The sequence below is a fragment of the Pseudophryne corroboree genome, chromosome 5 (assembly GCF_028390025.1).
Source record: "Pseudophryne corroboree isolate aPseCor3 chromosome 5, aPseCor3.hap2, whole genome shotgun sequence".
Classification (NCBI taxonomy): domain Eukaryota; kingdom Metazoa; phylum Chordata; class Amphibia; order Anura; family Myobatrachidae; genus Pseudophryne; species Pseudophryne corroboree.
This window is the reverse complement of record NC_086448.1, coordinates 504,878,501-504,896,721: the sequence shown is the minus strand read 5'-3', so window position 1 is coordinate 504,896,721 and position 18,221 is coordinate 504,878,501. Positions and strand designations below refer to the sequence as shown.

Below are 18,221 nucleotides of genomic sequence, written 5' to 3'. Positions count from 1 at the left end.
GTTACTTTAGTGTTCATTTTATTTTTTTGAGCAGTGTATGTATGTATATATATATATATATATATATATATATATATATGCGTATTGTATATATATATATATATATATATATATATATATATATATGTATTGTGTATGTGTCTTGTGTGTGTATGCGTATTGTGTATATATATATATATATATATGTGTATTGTGTATGTGTCTTGTGTGTGTATGCGTATTGTGTATATATATGTGTATTGTGTATGTGTCTTGTGTGTGTATGCGAATATAATATAATATATAATATATAATATATAATAATATATATATGGGAATTTTGTCTGTATTATTGCAGAATTGTCCAGAACCAACTTTTGATGTGTGCTTTGTGACATGGCAAGTTATTCTGTTGGAAGTAGGCATTGGAAGATAGGTAGACAGTGGTATTGAGAAGCCTAATGGACATCAGCCTAAACCATTGACACAAGGTTATATTGTTAACGCCAAATTCTGACCTTACCCAATCTACATGCTGCAGCAGAAAGATTTCTCAGACCAGGCAATGTTTTTTCTATTCTTTCTTGTTTACTTGACAATAAACGTCAAGGTTCAGTATGCTCTTCTCTGTAAACTACAGAGACTGTGTGCATGATAATCTCAGGAGGAGTTTCGGAGATACTCAAACCACCCTGTCCCAAACCAATAATCATTCCACGGCGAGTCCCTTGGCTCACATTGTATCCCCAATTCTGGTGTTTAGTCTAGACAACATCTGAACCTCTTGACAAGCCTGCATGCTTTATGCATTGACTTGCTGACACGACTAGCTGATTAAATATTTGCATTAATGAACAAGTGTACCTAATAAAGTGGCCTTTGAGTATATACGGAAGCAAACAGACAAAAACACTCTTCAAGATGAACTCCTTAAAATTCTGTGCAGTTCCTGAAGTATACAGTAAATATGTTCAGGAAGCTTACAAAAATATTTGTTAGACCACAGACTTCCCGATGACAGACCTGATCGCAAGCACCCTTCTTGCGATTTTAAGGCTATATAATATTATACTGAACACTGTATTAGGGATTTAGATGTACACAAGTCACACACTGTAGACCTTAAGAATTAAAACTTTAAGTCAAAGCAAAACAAAAGTCTTACCTTTACATGACTCTGCGCTCCCAAGTTATAGATTTCACTAGGTTTCACGGCATTAATTATTTTCACAAGACAGGTGCTGTCTGTGAGATCCCCATAGTGTAGTTTCATGTCTTTGAAAGAGAAGAAGCAATTACTAGTTTATTATGAGCAGAAGGGAACAGGTGGTAAAATTTACCTTAAAATAATCATAGTGGGCCTAGGAAGCAGTTGGGCAAAAGATGGGTATTACTCTTAAAGGGATTGCCAGATCAGCAGGGTTCTTTTCTGGATTTGCAGTCATAAAACAGTAAATTTGGGTATAAGCCAGAAGTCCTCAAACACAGTCCTGAAGGCACCCCAGCAGTCCAGGTTTCAGGTATATCCATGGCTCAGCACAGGTGGTTAAATCAAGTTGACTGAGGTGCTAATTAAGTCACCTGTGGCCAAGCATGGATAAACTTAAAACCTGGACCGTTGAGGTGCCTTGAGGACCGCATTTGAGAACCTCTGGTATAAGCTATAAAAGGTAAATAAAACACAGGAGATTTATCAAATCTTGTATAGAAATAAAGTGGATATGTTTACAATAGCTATCAATCAACTTCTAACTGTCATTTTACAGGTTATGCTTGAACAATGACAATCAAATTGCTATGAGCATCTTCTCAGCTGTATCTCGCTCACCACCTTCTTTCAGTCCCATAAGTATGATTAGTCTATTACCATTTGGATCCCCTGTACTCCTAGTTATTAAACCCATCTTAATATGGCAATTCCAGAAATGCAGTCATAAGGTCAACATTAACAATGCCGACAATCAAGGTCAACAATTATAATGTCGACAGATATAATGTCGACAGATATAATGTAGACACTGCTGAAATGTTAACAGGCAACATGTCGACTTCCACAGAATGTCGACATGTGAATTCCCAACATTCTCAGAATGTCGCTATTAGGGTTAGTCTGCAGGGTGAAAAGGTTAGGTACTGGGGGAGATTAGGTTAGACACTAGAGAGTTGATTAATAATTAGGGTTAGGGAACCACTGGTCCATAAGAGCTGTGCTTTGGAACTACTTCACACGTAACCACAAAAACCCAGAAGACACAGATGGAGACGCTGCTGCCGCCAGGAGCAGGTAAATCACCACTAGACCACCACGGATGGTTTGGCGTCATTCTATCTTGCTGATTTTTTAACAGTAAAAAATAAGAATTTACTTACCGATAATTCTATTTCTCGTAGTCCGTAGTGGATGCTGGGAACTCCGTAAGGACCATGGGGAATAGCGGCTCCGCAGGAGACTGGGCACAAATAGAAAGCTTTAGTACTACCTGGTGTGCACTGGCTTCTTCCCCCATGACCCTCCTCCAAGCCTCAGTTAGGATACTGTGCCCGGACGAGCGTACACAATAAGGAAGGATTTTGAATCCCGGGTAAGACTCATACCAGCCACACCAATCACACCGTATAACCTGTGATCTGAACCCAGTTAACAGTATGATAACAGAGGAGCCTCTAGAAAAGATGGCTCACTACAACAATAACCCGATTTAGTTAACAATAACTATGTACAAGTATTGCAGACAATCCGCACTTGGGATGGGCGCCCAGCATCCACTACGGACTACGAGAAATAGAATTATCGGTAAGTAAATTCTTATTTTCTCTGATGTCCTAGTGGATGCTGGGAACTCCGTAAGGACCATGGGGATTATACCAAAGCTCCCAAACGGGCGGGAGAGTGCGGATGACTCTGCAGCACCGAATGAGAGAACTCCAGGTCCTCCTCAGCCAGGGTATCAAATTTGTAGAATTTAGCAAATGTGTTTGCCCCTGACCAAGTAGCTGCTCGGCAAAGTTGTAAAGCCGAGACCCCTCGGGCAGCCGCCCAAGATGAGCCCACTTTCCTTGTGGAATGGGCTTTTACAGATTTAGGCTGTGGCAGGCCTGCCACAGAATGAGCAAGCTGAATTGTACTACAAATCCAACGAGCAATAGTCTGCTTAGAAGCAGGAGCACCCAGCTTGTTGGGTGCATACAGGATAAACAGCGAGTCAGATTTTCTGACTCCAGCCGTCCTGGAAACATATATTTTCAGGGCCCTGACTACGTCCAGCAACTTGGAGTCCTCCAAGTCCCTAGTAGCCGCAGGTACCACAATAGGCTGGTTCAGGTGAAACGCTGAAACCACCTTAGGGAGAAATTGAGGACGAGTCCTCAATTCTGCCCTATCCGTATGAGGATAAAGCCGCCAATTCTGACACGCGCCTGGCTGACGCCAGGGCTAACAGCATTACCACTTTCCATGTGAGATATTTTAAGTCCACAGTGGTGAGTGGTTCAAACCAATGTGATTTTAGGAACCCCAAAACCACATTGAGATCCCAAGGTGCCACTGGAGGCACAAAAGGAGGCTGTATATGCAGCACCCCTTTGACAAACGTCTGAACTTCAGGAACTGAAGCCAGTTCTTTTTGGAAGAAGATCGACAGGGCCGAAATTTGAACCTTAATGGACCCTAATTTTAGGCCCATAGACAGTCCTGTTTGCAGGAAATGCAGGAACCGACCCAGTTGAAATTCCTCTGTAGGAGCCTTCCTGGCCTCGCACCACGCAACATATTTACGCCAAATACGGTGATAATGCTGCACGGTTACATCCTTCCTGGCTTTGATCAGGGTAGGGATGACTTCATCCGGAATGCCTTTTTCCTTCAGGATCCAGTGTTCAACCGCCATGCCGTCAAACGCAGCCGCGGTAAGTCTTGAAACAGACAGGGTCCCTGCTGGAGCAGGTCCCTTCTCAGAGGTAGAGGCCACGGGTCCTCCGTGAGCATCTCTTGAAGTTCCGGGTACCAAGTCCTTCTTGGCCAATCCGGAGCCACGAGTATAGTCCTTACTCCTCTCCTTCTTATGATTCTCAGTACCTTGGGTATGAGAGGCAGAGGAGGGAACACATACACTGACTGGTACACCCATGGTGTTACCAGAGCGTCCACATCTATTGCCTGAGGGTCCCGTGACCTGGCGCAATACCTGTCTAGTTTTTTGTTGAGGCGGGACGCCATCATGTCCACCTTCGGTTTTTCCCTACGGTTCACAATCATGTGGAAGACTTCTGGGTGAAGTCCCCACTCTCCCGGGTGGAGGTCGTGCCTGCTGAGGAAGTCTGCTTCCCAGTTGTCCACTCCCGGAATGAACACTGCTGACAGTGCTATCACATGATTTTCCGCCCAGCGAAGAATCCTTGCAACTTCTGCCATTGCCCTCCTGCTTCTTGTGCCGCCCTGTCTGTTTACGTGGGCGACTGCCGTGATGTTGTCTGACTGAATCAGCACCGGCTGACCTTGAAGCAGAGGTCGTGCTAGGCTTAGAGCATTGTAGATGGCCCTTAGCTCCAGGATATTTATGTGAAGTGATGTCTCCAGGCTTGACCACAAGCCCTGGAAATTTCTTCCTTGTGTGACTGCTCCCCAGCCTCTCAGGCTGGCATCCGTGGTCACCAGGACCCAGTCCTGAATGCCGAATCTGCGGCCCTCTAGAAGATGAGCACTCTGCAACCACCACAGAAGAGACACCCTTGTCCTTGGGGACAGGGTTATCCGCTGATGCATCTGAAGATGCGATCCGGACCATTTGTCCAGCAGATCCCACTGGAACGTTCTTGCGTGGAATCTGCCGAATGGAATCGCTTCGTAGGAAGCTACCATCTTTCCCAGGACTCTTGTGCATTGATGCACTGAGACTTGCCCTGGTTTCAGGAGGTTTCTGACTAGGTCGGATAACTCCATGGCTTTTTCCTCCGGAAGGAACACCTTTTTCTGGACTGTGTCCAGAATCATCCCTAGGAACAGAAGACGTGTCGTCGGAATCAGCTGCGATTTTGGGATATTTAGAATCCAGCCGTGCTGCCGTAGCACTACCTGAGATAGTGCTACTCCGACTACTAACTGTTCTCTGGATCTTGCCCTTATCAGGAGATCGTCCAAGTAAGGGATAATTAAAAAGCCTTTTCTTCGAAGAAGAATCATCATTTCGGCCATTACCTTGGTAAAGACCCGGGGTGCCGTGGATAATCCAAACGTTGAATAATACCCCTTCCCTTGTTGCAGGAGGGGTACCTTGATTATCACCTGCTGGGAATACAGGTGCCTCCAATACTGCCTCCCTGTCGGAGGGAGACGTTGGTAAAGCAGACTTCAGGAACCGGCGAGGGGGAGACGTCTCGAACTCCAATTTGTACCCCTGAGATACTACTTGAAGGATCCAGGGGTCCACTTGCGAGTGAGCCCACTGCGCGCTGAAATTCTTGAGACGGGCCCCCACCGTGCCTGAGTCCGCTTGTAAGGACCCAGCGTCATGCTGAGGACTTGGCAGAAGCGGGGGAGGGCTTTTGTTCCTGGGAATTGGCTGTCTGTAGCAGTCTTTTTCCCCTTACTCTGCCCCGGGGCAAAAAAAGAGGAACCTTTTGCTCGCTTGCCCTTATGGGGACGAAAGGACTGAGCCGGATAAGACGGCGTCTTTTTATGTTGAGAGGCGACCTGGGGTAAAAATGTGGATTTCCCAGCAGTTGCCGTGGCCACCAGGTCCGATAGACCGACCCCAAATAACTCCTCCCCTTTATAAGGCAATATTTCCATATGCCGTTTAGAGTCCGCATCACCTGACCACTGTCGCGTCCATAATCCTCTTCTGGCAGAAATGGACAGCGCACTCACTCTTGATGCCAGAGTGAAAATATCCCTCTGTGCATCTCGCATATATAGAAATGCATCTTTTAAATGCTCTATAGTCAACAATATACTGTCCCTATCCAGGGTATCAATATTTTCAGTCAGGGAATCCGACCAAGCCACCCCAGCGCTGCACATCCAGGCTGAGGCGATTGCTGGTCGCAGTATAACACCAGTATGTGTGTATATACTTTTTAGGATATTTTCCAGTTTTCTGTCACCTGGTTCCTTAAGGGCGGCCGTATCAGGAGACGGTAACGCCACTTGTTTTGATAAGCGTGTGAGCGCTTTATCCACTCTAGGGGGTGTTTCCCAACGCGCCCTAACCTCTGGCGGGAAAGGGTATAATGCCAATAACTTTTTAGAAATTATCAGTTTTTTATCGGGGGAAACCCACGCTTCATCACACACCTCATTTAATTCGTCTGATTCAGGAAAAACTACAGGTAGTTTTTTCACACCCCACATAATACCCTTTTTAGTGGTACTTGTAGTATCAGAAATGTTTAACACCTCTCTCATTGCCGTGATCATGTAACGTGTGGCCCTACTGGAAGTCACGTTTGTCTCCTCACCGTCGACACTGGAGTCAGTATCCGTGTCGACGTCAGTATCCACCACCTGAGGTAACGGCCTTTTTAGAGCCCCTGATGGTTTCTGAGACGCCTGGACAGGGACTAGCTGATTAGTCGGCTGTCTCATGTCATCAACTGTCTTTTGTAAGGAGCTGACACTGTCACGTAAATCCTTCCATAAAGCCATCCACTCAGGTGTCGACTCCCTAGGGGGTGACATCTCTATTATAGGCAATTGCTCCGCCTCCACATCATTTTCCTCCTCATACATGTCGACACAAACGTACCGACACACAGCACACGCACAGGGAATGCTCTGATAGAGGACAGGACCCCACTAGCCCTTTGGGGAGACAGAGGGAGAGTATGCCAGCACACACCAGAGCGCTATATATAGATATGGGGACAACCTTATATAAGTGTTTCTCCCTTATAGCTGCTGTATTGTTAATAACCCGCCAATTAGTGCCCCCCTCTCTTTTTTACCCTGTTTCTGTAGTGCAGGACTGCAGGGGAGAGTCAGGGAGACGTCCTTCCAGCGGAGCTGTGAGGGAAAATGGCGCCTGTGTGCTGAGGAGATAGGCTCCGCCCCCTTCTCGGCGGCCTTTCTCCCGTTTTTTGTGAAAATCTGGCAGGGGTTAAAATTCATCCATATAGCCCAGGGGCTATATGTGATGTATTTTTAGCCAGCCAAGGTGTTTCTATTGCTGGTCAGGGCGCCCCCCCCTAGAGCCCTGCACCCTCAGTGACCGGAGTGTGAAGTGTGCTGAGAAGCAATGGCGCACAGCTGCAGTGCTGTGCGCTACCTTGTGGAAGACAGGATGTCTTCTGCCGCCGATTTGCCGGACCTCTTCTTGCTTCTGGCTCTGTAAGGGGGCCGGCGGCGCGGCTCTGGGACCGAGCTCCAAGGCTGGGCCTGTGATCGGTCCCTCTGGAGCTAATGGTGTCCAGTAGCCTAAGAAGCCCAATCCACTCTGCACGCAGGTGAGTTCGCTTCTTCTCCCCTTAGTCCCTCGATGCAGTGAGCCTGTTGCCAGCAGGTCTCACTGAAAATAAAAAACCTAAACTAAAACTTTCACTAAGAAGCTCAGGAGAGCCCCTAGTGTGCACCCTTCTCGTTCGGGCACAAAAATCTAACTGGGGCTTGGAGGAGGGTCATGGGGGGAGGAGCCAGTGCACACCAGGTAGTACTAAAGCTTTCTATTTGTGCCCAGTCTCCTGCGGAGCCGCTATTCCCCATGGTCCTTATGGAGTTCCCAGCATCCACTAGGACGTCAGAGAAAAAATAAATAAAAGCAGATGCACACTCTAAAAGTACTAGGCACTGCCAATCAGAATAATCTTAAACTCTGCAAGCTAACAGAGCAAAACTGAGGTGCATAGCATAATTTTTGTCAAAAAATATGGGCCCACCAGCCGCTACAAGGTGATCTGATGGGTCCCTAATGCTAAGGTTCAAGTTCAGGGCACATGACCCCCAGGCCAGCACAGGCCAACCTCCACACGACATCACACTAGTGAGAGTTTAAAGTGTTATTAAGTGTTCAATAAGTAAGAAGCAGAAGTTATGTGTTAAGAGTGTAAGCAGAAGCTGTGTGTTAAGAGTGTAACATGGGTGAGACGTAATAATTAGAATGTTAAAAAATGTTATATAGATAGAAAATAGGAATGTAATACCTACCGGTAATTCCTTTTCTCCTAGTCCGTAGTGGATACTGGGGTCTTGTACTTTAGTACCATGGGGTATAGTTCGGGTCCACTGGAGCCTGGCACTTTAAAAACCCTTAGTGTGTGTATGTGTGTATGTAAGAAACATTACAACAGCGGTGATGCAACAAGCCAACACACAACCATAAACGAAAGGAGGGCGCTAACCAGAACAGAGGATAGCAACACCAACCCAACCAGGATATCACAACTATTCCAACAACATAATGAGACCGCAACGCCGGTCCAACCAACTACTTACACAGGTAAGCAGGAACGAAGAACTGAGGCGGGCACCCAGTATCCACTACGGACTAGGAGAAAAGGAATTACCGGTAGGTATTAAATTCCTATTTTTTCTTACGTCCTAGTGGATACTGGGGTCTTGTACGTTAGTACCATGGGGAAGTCCCAAAGCACCCAAATGGGTGGGAGAATGCGGAGACCCCTGTAAAACCGCCTGACCAAACTGAAGGTCATCCCTGGCCAGGGAATCGAACCGACAGAATTTTACAAACGTGTTCAAACCAGACCAAGTAGCAGCTCAGCACAACTCTAGGGCCGATACTCTCCGGGCAGCCGCCCAGGAAGAGCCCACTGACCTTGTCAAGTGGGCCTGAATAGACGTCGGCAAGGGCAGAGCCGCCAAAGTATATGCCTGTTGGATGGCCAACCGAAGCCAATGAGCAATAGATTGCTTAGAAGCTGGCCGACCAACCTTGGAGACATCATAAAGGACAAACAGCGAGTCAGATTTCTGATGACGAGTCGTCCTTTTGACATAAATCTTCAGGGCCCTGACCACATCCAGGGACTCGGGACCAACGGAAACGTCAGACAACACCGGAACCACAATAGGTTGATTCACATAAAAGGCTGACACCACTTTTGGCAAGAACGGAGGATGGGTCCTAAGTTCCGTTCTGTCTTCATGAAATATCAAATAAGGGCTCTTACAGGATAAGGCCCACAATTCAGACTCCCGTCTGGCAGACGCCAACACCAATAACATCACAATCTTCCAGGAGAGAAATTTTAACTACCTATGTAAGAGTTCAAACCAGTCCGATTGGAAAAAGGACAGAACCACATTGAGGTCCCACGGAGCCGTAGGAGGTACAAAGGGCGGTTGCAAATGAAGAACTCCCTTCAAGAAAGTTTGTACTTCAGGCAACATGGCAAGTTGTTTCTGGAAGAAAATAGAGAGCGCAGAAATCTGAACTTTGATGGAGCCTAACCGTAGAACCATATCCACTCCAGCTTGCAGGAAAAGTAGAGAATGACCAATTATAAATTCCACGGGAGAAACTTTTCTACCCTCACACCAGGAAACATAATTTTTCCAGATACGATGGTAATGTTTCGAGGCAATCATCTTCCTGGCCTGGACCATGGTGGAAATGACCCTGGAGGGAAGACCTTTCCTAGCTAAAAATTCCCTCTCAACTTCCAAGCCGTCAAACGTAGCAGCTATAAAAGTCTGGATAGACGAATGGACCTTGTTGAAGTTCTTCTTGGAACGGTAGAGGCCAGGGATCCTCCAGAGCCATGGTTAGGAGGTCCGAGTACCACACCAATCGCGGCCAATCCGGGGCAATTAGAATGGCCTGAACGCTTTCCTTTCTTAGAATTTTTAGAACCCCTGGGCTTAATGGTAGAGGAGGGAACAGGTACAAAAACTGGTACCTTCATGGTGTCGTCAGTGCGTCTACTGCAACAGCCTGAGGATACCTTGTCCTCCTCAGCCAGGGTATCAAACTTATAGAACTTTGCAAAGGTGTTTGTCCCCGACCAAGTAGCTGCTCGGCACAACTGTAATGCCGAGACCCCTCGGGCAGCCGCCCAAGAAGAGCCCACTTTCCTAATGGAGTGGGCCTTAACCGATTTCGGTAACGGCAATCCTGCCGTAGAATGCGCCTGCTGAATCGTGTTACAGATCCAGAGAGCAATAGTCTGCTTTGAAGCAGGAGCGCCAACCTTGTTGGCCGCATACAGAACGAACAAAGCTTCAGCCTTCCTGATTCTAGCCGTTCTGGTCACATAAATCTTCAAAGCCCTGACTACATCCAAGGACTCGGAATCCTCCAGGTCCCGTGTAGCCACAGGCACGACAATAGGTTGGTTCACACGAAAAGATGAGACCACTTTTGGCAGAAAGTGAGGGAGAGTCCTCAACTCTGCCCTATCCACGTGAAAAACCAAGTATGGGCTTTTATGTGATAAAGCCGCCAATTCGGAAACACGTCTTGCCGAAGCCAACGCCAACAACATGACCACTTTCCAAGTGAGGTATTTCAACTCCACAGTTTTGAGTGGTTCAAACCAAGGTGACTTGAGGAAACGCAACACCACGTTAAGATCCCAAGGCGCCACCGGAGGCACAAAGGGAGGCTGAATATGCAGCACCCCCTTCACAAAGATCTTTACTTCAGGAATAGAGGCCAATTCTCTTTGAAAGAAAATGGATAAGGCCGAAATCTGGACCTTTATGGACCCTAATTTTAGGCCCAAAGTCACTCCTGTTTGAAGGAAGTGAAGTAGACGGCCCAAATGGAACTCCTCCGTAGGAGCAGCTCTGGCCTCACACCAAGAAACATATTTCCGCCATATACGGTGATAATGTTTTAACGTCACGTCTTTCCTAGCCTTGATCAGGGTAGGAATGACTTCCTCCGGAATCCCTTTTTCCGCTAGGATCCGGCGTTCAACCGCCATGCCGTCAAACGCAGCCGCGATAAGTCTTGGAACAGACAGGGCCCCTGCCACAGCAGGTCCTGCCTTAGAGGAAGAGGCCACGGATCCCCTGCGAGCAACTCTTGCAGCTCCGGATACCAAGTCCTCCGTGGCCAATCCGGAACAATGAGTATTGTTCTGACCCTGCTTCTTCGTATTATTCTCAACACCTTGGGTATGAGAGGAAGAGGAGGAAACACATAGACCGATCTGAACACCAAAGGTGTCACCAGAGCGTCTACCGCTACCGCCTGAGGGTCCCTTGACCTGGCGCAATACCGCTTTAGCTTTTTGTTGAGACGGGATGCCATCATGTCGATTTGAGGCAGTCCCCAACGATCCGTGATCTGTGCGAAGACTTCTTGATGAAGTCCCCACTCTCCCGGATGCAGGTCGTGCCTGCTGAGGAAGTCCGCCTCCCAGTTGTCCACCCCCGGGATGAACACCGCTGATATCGCGCTTACATGGCCTTCCGCCCAGCGTAGAATCCTGGTGCTTCTGCCATGGCCATTCTGCTCCTTGTTCCGCCTTGGCGGTTTATATGAGCCACTGCCGTGACATTGTCTGACTGAATCCGAACCGGTTTTCTCCGAAGCCATTCCTCCGCTTGACGCAGGGCGTTGTATATGGCCCTCAACTCCAGGACGTTGATGTGGAGACAAGACTCTAGGCTTGACCAGAGACCTTGGAAATTTCTTCCCAGTGTCACTGCTCCCCAGCCTCGGAGGCTTGCGTCCGTGGTCACCAGGACCCAGTCCTGAATGCCGAACCTGCGACCTTCTAGTAGGTGAGCACTGTTCAGCCACCACAGGAGAGATACCCTGGTCCTGGGAGACAGGGTGATCCTTTGATGCATCTGTAAATGGGACCCAGACCACTTGTCCAAGAGGTCCCATTGAAAAGTCCTCGCATGGAACCTGCCGAAAGGGATGGCCTCGTAGGAAGCCACCATCTTCCCCAGGACCCGCGTGCACTGATGCACTGAAACCTTTTTTGGTTTTAATAGGTTCCTGGCCATGGCTATGAGTTCCTGAACCTTTTCGATCGGAAGAAAAACCTTTTTCTGGTCTGTGTCTAGAATCAGCCCCAAAAAGGTCAGACGCGTTGTAGGGACTAGCTGGGATTTCGGTATATTGAGAATCCAGCCGTGTATCTGCAACGTCTTCATGGACAGAGACACGCTGTCCAGCAACCTCTCCCGAGATCCCGCCTTTATGAGGAGATCGTCCAAGTATGGGATAATTGTGACCCCCTGCGCAGGAGCACCATCATTTCCGCAATTACCTTGGTGAAAATTCTCGGGGCCGTGGAAAGCCCAAACGGCAACGTCTGAAATTGGTAGTGACAGTCCTGCACTGCAAATCTCAGGAACGCCTGATGCGGGGGGTAATATCGGAACATGAAGGTAAGCATCCTTTATGTCCAGGGACACCATCCAATCCCCCCCCTCCAGGCTGGCGATGACCGCCCTGAGTGATTCCATTTTGAACTTGAACCTCTTCAAGTACAGGTTCAGAGATTTCAGGTTTAAAATGGGTCTGACCGAACCGTCCGGTTTCGGGACCACAAACAGGGTTGAGTAATATCCCTTTCCTTGCTGGAGATGAGGAACTGTGACAATCACCTGTTGAATACACAATTTTTGGATTGCTGCCAACACTAGCTCCCTCTCTGACGGGGAAGCCGGCAGAGCCAATTTGAAAAATCGGCGAGGAGGCAAGTCTTCGAATTCCAGCCTGTATCCCTGAGAAACAATCTCTAACGCCCAGGGATCCACCTGCGAGTGAACCCAGACGTGGCTGAAAAACCGAAGACAAGCCCCCACCAGATCTGCTTCCCCTCGGGAAGCCCCAGCGTCATGCGGTGGACTTTGCAGACGCAGGGGAGGACTTCTGCTCTTGGGAACTAGCTGTGTGCAGCTTTTTTTCCCCTGCCTTTCCCTCTGGCAACAAAGGATGATCCCCGTACCTTCTTGTTTTTATTGGAACGAAAGGACTGCATTTGATAATGAGGTGCCTTTTTTGTATGCTGCGGGGGGACATAAGGTAAGAAATTTGACTTACCAGCCGTAGCCGTAGAGACCAGATCCGAGAGGCCGTCTCCAAACAACTCCACCCCTTTGTAAGGCAAGGACTCCATATGCCGCTTTGAATCGGCATCTCCCGTCCACTGTCGGGTCCACAAGAGCCGTCTAGCAGAAATAGACATAGCATTTATTCTGGAGCTTAATAAACAAATGTCTCTCTGAGCATCCCTCATATACAAGGCAGCATCTCTGATATGCTCTATGGTCATATGAATGGCATCCCTATCTAAGGTGTCAATTTCCGTAGATAAGGAATCTGCCCATGCCACAACCGCACTACAAACCCAGGCCGACGCCATAGCCGGTCGAGCAATAGTACCGGAATGATTGTAAATGTGCTTTAAGGTAATTTCCTGCCTGCGATCAGCAGGTTCTTTGAGGGAAGCCGTATCCTGAGAAGGCAGTGCCACCTTTTTGGACAAACGTGTCAGCGCCTTGTCAACTTTTGGCGAAGATTTCCAGCGTATCCTATCAGTTTGTGGAAAAGGATACGCCATGAGAATCCTTTTGGGAACTTGTGGTCTCCTATCCGGAGATTCCCAAGCCTTTTCGCACAAGTCACTTAATTCAAATGAGGATGGAAAAGGGACTTCAGGCTTTTTCCCTTTATACATGTGTACCCTCGTGTCAGGGACAGGGAGTTCCCCAGTAATATGCAAAACCTCTTTAATGGCAATAATCATGTACCGTATACCCTTTGCCACCTTCGGCTGTAATTTTGCATCTTCATAGTCGACACTAGAGTCAGTATCTGTCGGTATCTGTGTCATCGATCTGGGATATGGTGCGCTTCTGAGACCCCGAAGGACCTGGCGCCCCAGGGACAGGCATGGACTGGCTACCTGACTGATCCCTAGCTTCTGCCTTGTCTAACCTTTTATGCAATAGATTGACATTTGCATTCAAGACATTCAGCATATCCACCCATTCCGGTGTCGGCGTTGCCGACGGCGACCTGACATTCAAGCACTCCCCCTCCACATTAAGCGAGCCTTCCTCGTCAAACATGTCGACACACGCGTACCGACACACTTCCCACACAGGGAACCCCTTTCCTGAAGACAGTATCCCTGTCAAGGCCCTTTGGAGAGACAGAGAGAGAGTATGCCAGCACACACCCCAGCGCAATGACCCTGGAGACCAACACAAAATGTTTTTCCTCAGCAGCGCTGTATAATATGTAAACCGCCAATTATATGCCCCCCCCCCCTCTCTTTTAAGCACCCTTTCACCGTGTATAAGCAGGAGAGTCCGGGGAGCTTCCTCTCAGCAGTGCTGTGGAGAGAAAATGGCGCTGGTGAGTGCTGAGGGAGAAGCCCCGCCCCCTCGGCGGCGGGCTTCTGTCCCGCTCAAACTTAGTAAAATATGGCGGGGGCTCTTTTATATACATGTACAGAGCCCACCTGTACATGTATATAGTCTTTTTGCCATGCAGAGGTTTATATTGCTGCCCAGGGCGCCCCCCCCCCTGCGGGTGACCGGAGTATGTGAGGTGTATGGGAGCAATGACGCACAGCTGCAGTGCTGTGCGTTACCTCAGTGAAGCTGAAGGCTTCTGCCGCCTGACGACTTCTGTCTTCTGTACTTCTAGCTCTGTGAGGAGAACGGCGGCGTGGCTCCGGGAGTGGACGCCCAGTAAGAACCTGCGTTCACCCCCTCTGGAGCTAATGGTGTCCAGTAGCCGAGGAAGCAGAGCCTATCTTTGACAAGAAGGTCTGCTCCTCTCTCCTCAGTCCCTCGATGCAGGGAGCCTGTTGCCAGCAGTGCTCCCTGTGAAAAAGTAGTAAAAGGTAGAAAAAAATCCAAACAAAAATGCTTCTAGGCAGAGAACTCTGGCGAGCTCTCTGCAGTGCACCCATCTTGCTCTGGGCACATGATAAAACTGAGGTCTGGAGGAGGGGCATAGAGGGAGGAGCCAGTGCACACCCAGAGTCCAAATCTTTCTTAAAGTGCCCTATCTCCTGCGGAGCCAGTCTATTCCCCATGGTCCTTACGGAGTCCCAGCATCCTTAAGGACGTTAGAGAAAAATAAATAAATAAAATTAAGGAAAATACAAAGGAAGAGGTTACTTAACATTTTTTGCCTTATCAAGGATAACTTATGAAACACGAGAATAGCCTTACTTCCTTCTATATGAGCTTGTGGATTCTTGTATAGATGCTCAATCCTCCCTGTGTTGAAAGAGCTTGATCGACGCACAATGCCATGCACCTGTGAATGACAAACCACAGTTCATCCCTAATGACTGACAAGTCTACGTAGGCATAGAAAATCAGCTAGTCTTACTGGAATGTACAGAAAATCTCCCTTCGGATTCAAATGTAGTTCAATCAGTTTATACACCCAGAAAAAAACCCAGATATATATATATATATATTTGTAAACTAACCCTACATTGTAGGATTACTACAAAATTCTAAAAGAGGTGCCTTAAGCTGTCGATTAGTAAAATCTTAACAAGTGGGGATTTCCATCTTTCACCATTGCTCAAATAAAGAAACTTCCAAACCCACAAGTAGAGCTGGCTCTGACATTAGCAACATTATATTTTTTAGCAGTACTACAGGGGATGAGGACAGGATCCTGGCGTTGGGCATACAGACGCCGGAACCCCGACACTGATTGGAATATCAACGCTGGGATCCCGACAATGATTACAATGCCGGCGCACATTATTAAATGGGAAACATATAACATTTATATAGTAGAGTTTATTTTAATTTTACTTTTTTTTTTTATTGAGGTGTGCTTCATATCCAGTGCCCCTGTGGATGCATACAATAGCTGGTAAGGGGGTAGAACTTTTATTACATATTTCAGCTAATAGACAGACCCCGTAAGTGCCGTAGTGAAACATCACACAAGAGAGGTGCCCCGTGTCAGCTTTGGAGAACCATAGAAACAAAGGTTACAGTATCCTTTTACCAGTAAAGAATAAAAAAAAAAAAAAAAAAGTTTATACAGTTGGCTCTCGATATGTTTTTCTATGCATATAAAAGAACGGTGAAAGCCCTCTACATCAGTGTAAAAAAAGTAATAAAGAAAAACGTAGCAGTCAAATGTCTTATTTTCCCTACAAAAGCCACGATTAAGTGTTCTCATCTTCTCATGACTGGGTTTTGTGTTAGACATTCTGCAATCATGTCCTGAACAGCCCATGGGCTGACGCTGTGTATCATCCTCCTGCAATGTGATGAAAGGCTTCAGCTGGAGTTGACAGCAGGAATAACTGCTCTGCCAGTAGGCTGGCACAGTAACAGATCAAGCTCACAAAGCAAATCAGTGGAGACCCTCTGCATAGAGTGGCAACAACACATTCTTTCCCTCCTGTTCTGTTCTCTCCCTTTTGAAGGAATGTACATGAAGAAAGAAAAACTTGTCAACTGCTTAATCTGTGACAACAAGTATTAATGTAAGAACTGATGAAAGCAGAGTTTGTCTGCTGCTAATACAGGTGTAATGTAAACATTATGACAAGCCAAAATGTGTGCAAACTGGATAATCTTGTTAAGAATGTGAGAATCTTAACGCATAGACAGGCATTTTACCCTTTCAAGGCTACACAAAACTTTGTTAGCTAAAATTCTCAATTAACCAAATATAATTCACTTTCCAGTAACGGATAATACTATTTGGCATTTATCACTACCTCTTATATTACCTTGTTGGCAGTATTATGTGTATTGAAAACAGCATCCAGAATCATCACCCTTATAAACAATGTGGATGTGCTGTATTTTCAACTATTTATAACACGGATCTTCAGATATTACAACACCAATTTTCAGGGGATAGGGGGGGGGGGGGGGGGTTGAGGGGGCGGTTTTGAGAATGAAGGGGAAAATGTATGTTTATATATCTATATCTATATCTATATCTATATATATATATATATATATATATATATATCTCTAAAAGGTAAAAAATCCCATCTGTTGGTGTCTCCCTCTGGCTTTGCTGCAGGCATGCAATTTTCCTAACTTGTTACATCATACAAACAAAGATCAACGTCAATCACTGTACTGCTGTAACTGTGGAGATCAAAACCAGATTGTATTATGTGCAATATTGGGGAAAAAGCAAAATAAGGCACAATTCAAAAAAAGACTTAAGCATCCGTCTTTTTAAACGAAACATGCAGACTCTTACTAGGGCAAAAACACAGCATGAGTCTGTACTCTAAACTTAACCATAAGTAAGAAATAATCAACAGGTTGGGTCTGGGAGGCATCAAAATACAGAGCTGAAAAAGAAATTGAACCCATAAGCAGCTGATGGTAATCCACGTCACCTCATGTCTCCTACACACAGAGAAGTAGTTCTAGAAGGCCACCTACATGGTGAAGCACAAACACCCTGTCTCCAGTGGTCTACACACCTCGTTACCTTAAAGTGCAACTAATCCAGGAAAAAAAAATGTTTGGATACATTGTAGAGAAGTGTAAACTATAATGTCTTGCATTTTGCTAGATGACAGGACAGCTTGAGTTAATCAGTAATGATGACCACACACACAGTATGATCAGCAATAAAAGTGAATGCAATTCTGATGGTAAATGAATATTATGAACCATTACTGTAAAGTTATCAATACCAGGATTTCCCTACACGGTCAGCAAATCACAAGCTGCCAATCAGGATTATTACTTATTTTAAATTATAGCCGAGCTGCTTTTGTCCGTTGAACACAACAGGCCAATCAGAAAGATGTATAAACATGTAGTTTATCGGTTGGCAAAATATTCAACGTGTATACTTTGTTGAATTAAAAATAAGAATTTACTTACCGATAATTCTATTTCTCGGAGTCCGTAGTGGATGCTGGGGTTCCTGAAAGGACCATGGGGAATAGCGGCTCCGCAGGAGACAGGGCACAAAAAAGTAAAGCTTTACTAGGTCAGGTGGTGTGCACTGGCTCCTCCCCCTATGACCCTCCTCCAGACTCCAGTTAGGTACTGTGCCCGGACGAGCATACACAATAAGGGAGGCATTTTGAATCCCGGGTAAGACTCATACCAGCCACACCAATCACACCGTACAACTTGTGATCTAAACCCAGTTAACAGTATGACAACAGAAAGGGCCTCTTAAAGATGGCTCCTTAACAATAACCCGAATTAGTTAACAATAACTATGTACAAGTATTGCAGATAATCCGCACTTGGGATGGGCGCCCAGCATCCACTACGGACTCCGAGAAATAGAATTATCGGTAAGTAAATTCTTATTTTCTCTATCGTCCTAAGTGGATGCTGGGGT

General features: G+C 46.6%; 1 protein-coding gene across 2 annotated transcripts in view; it reads right to left on the bottom strand.

Annotated features, from left to right (window-relative positions):
* Window positions 1-18,221, bottom strand: part of GMDS (GDP-mannose 4,6-dehydratase) — a 1,113,821-nt gene that overhangs the window by 878,291 nt on the left and 217,309 nt on the right. Inside the window, exons 4-5 of one of the 2 annotated variants that reach the window (XM_063923049.1) lie at window positions 15,086-15,173; window positions 1,145-1,254 (exon numbers count right to left, since the gene is read on the bottom strand). The exons of the other annotated variant lie outside the window; for it this stretch is intronic. Of the exons in view, the coding sequence (XP_063779119.1) occupies window positions 1,145-1,254; window positions 15,086-15,173 (198 nt within the window). The remainder of the gene's footprint in view (window positions 1-1,144; window positions 1,255-15,085; window positions 15,174-18,221) is intronic. 2 annotated transcript variants of the gene reach the window in all.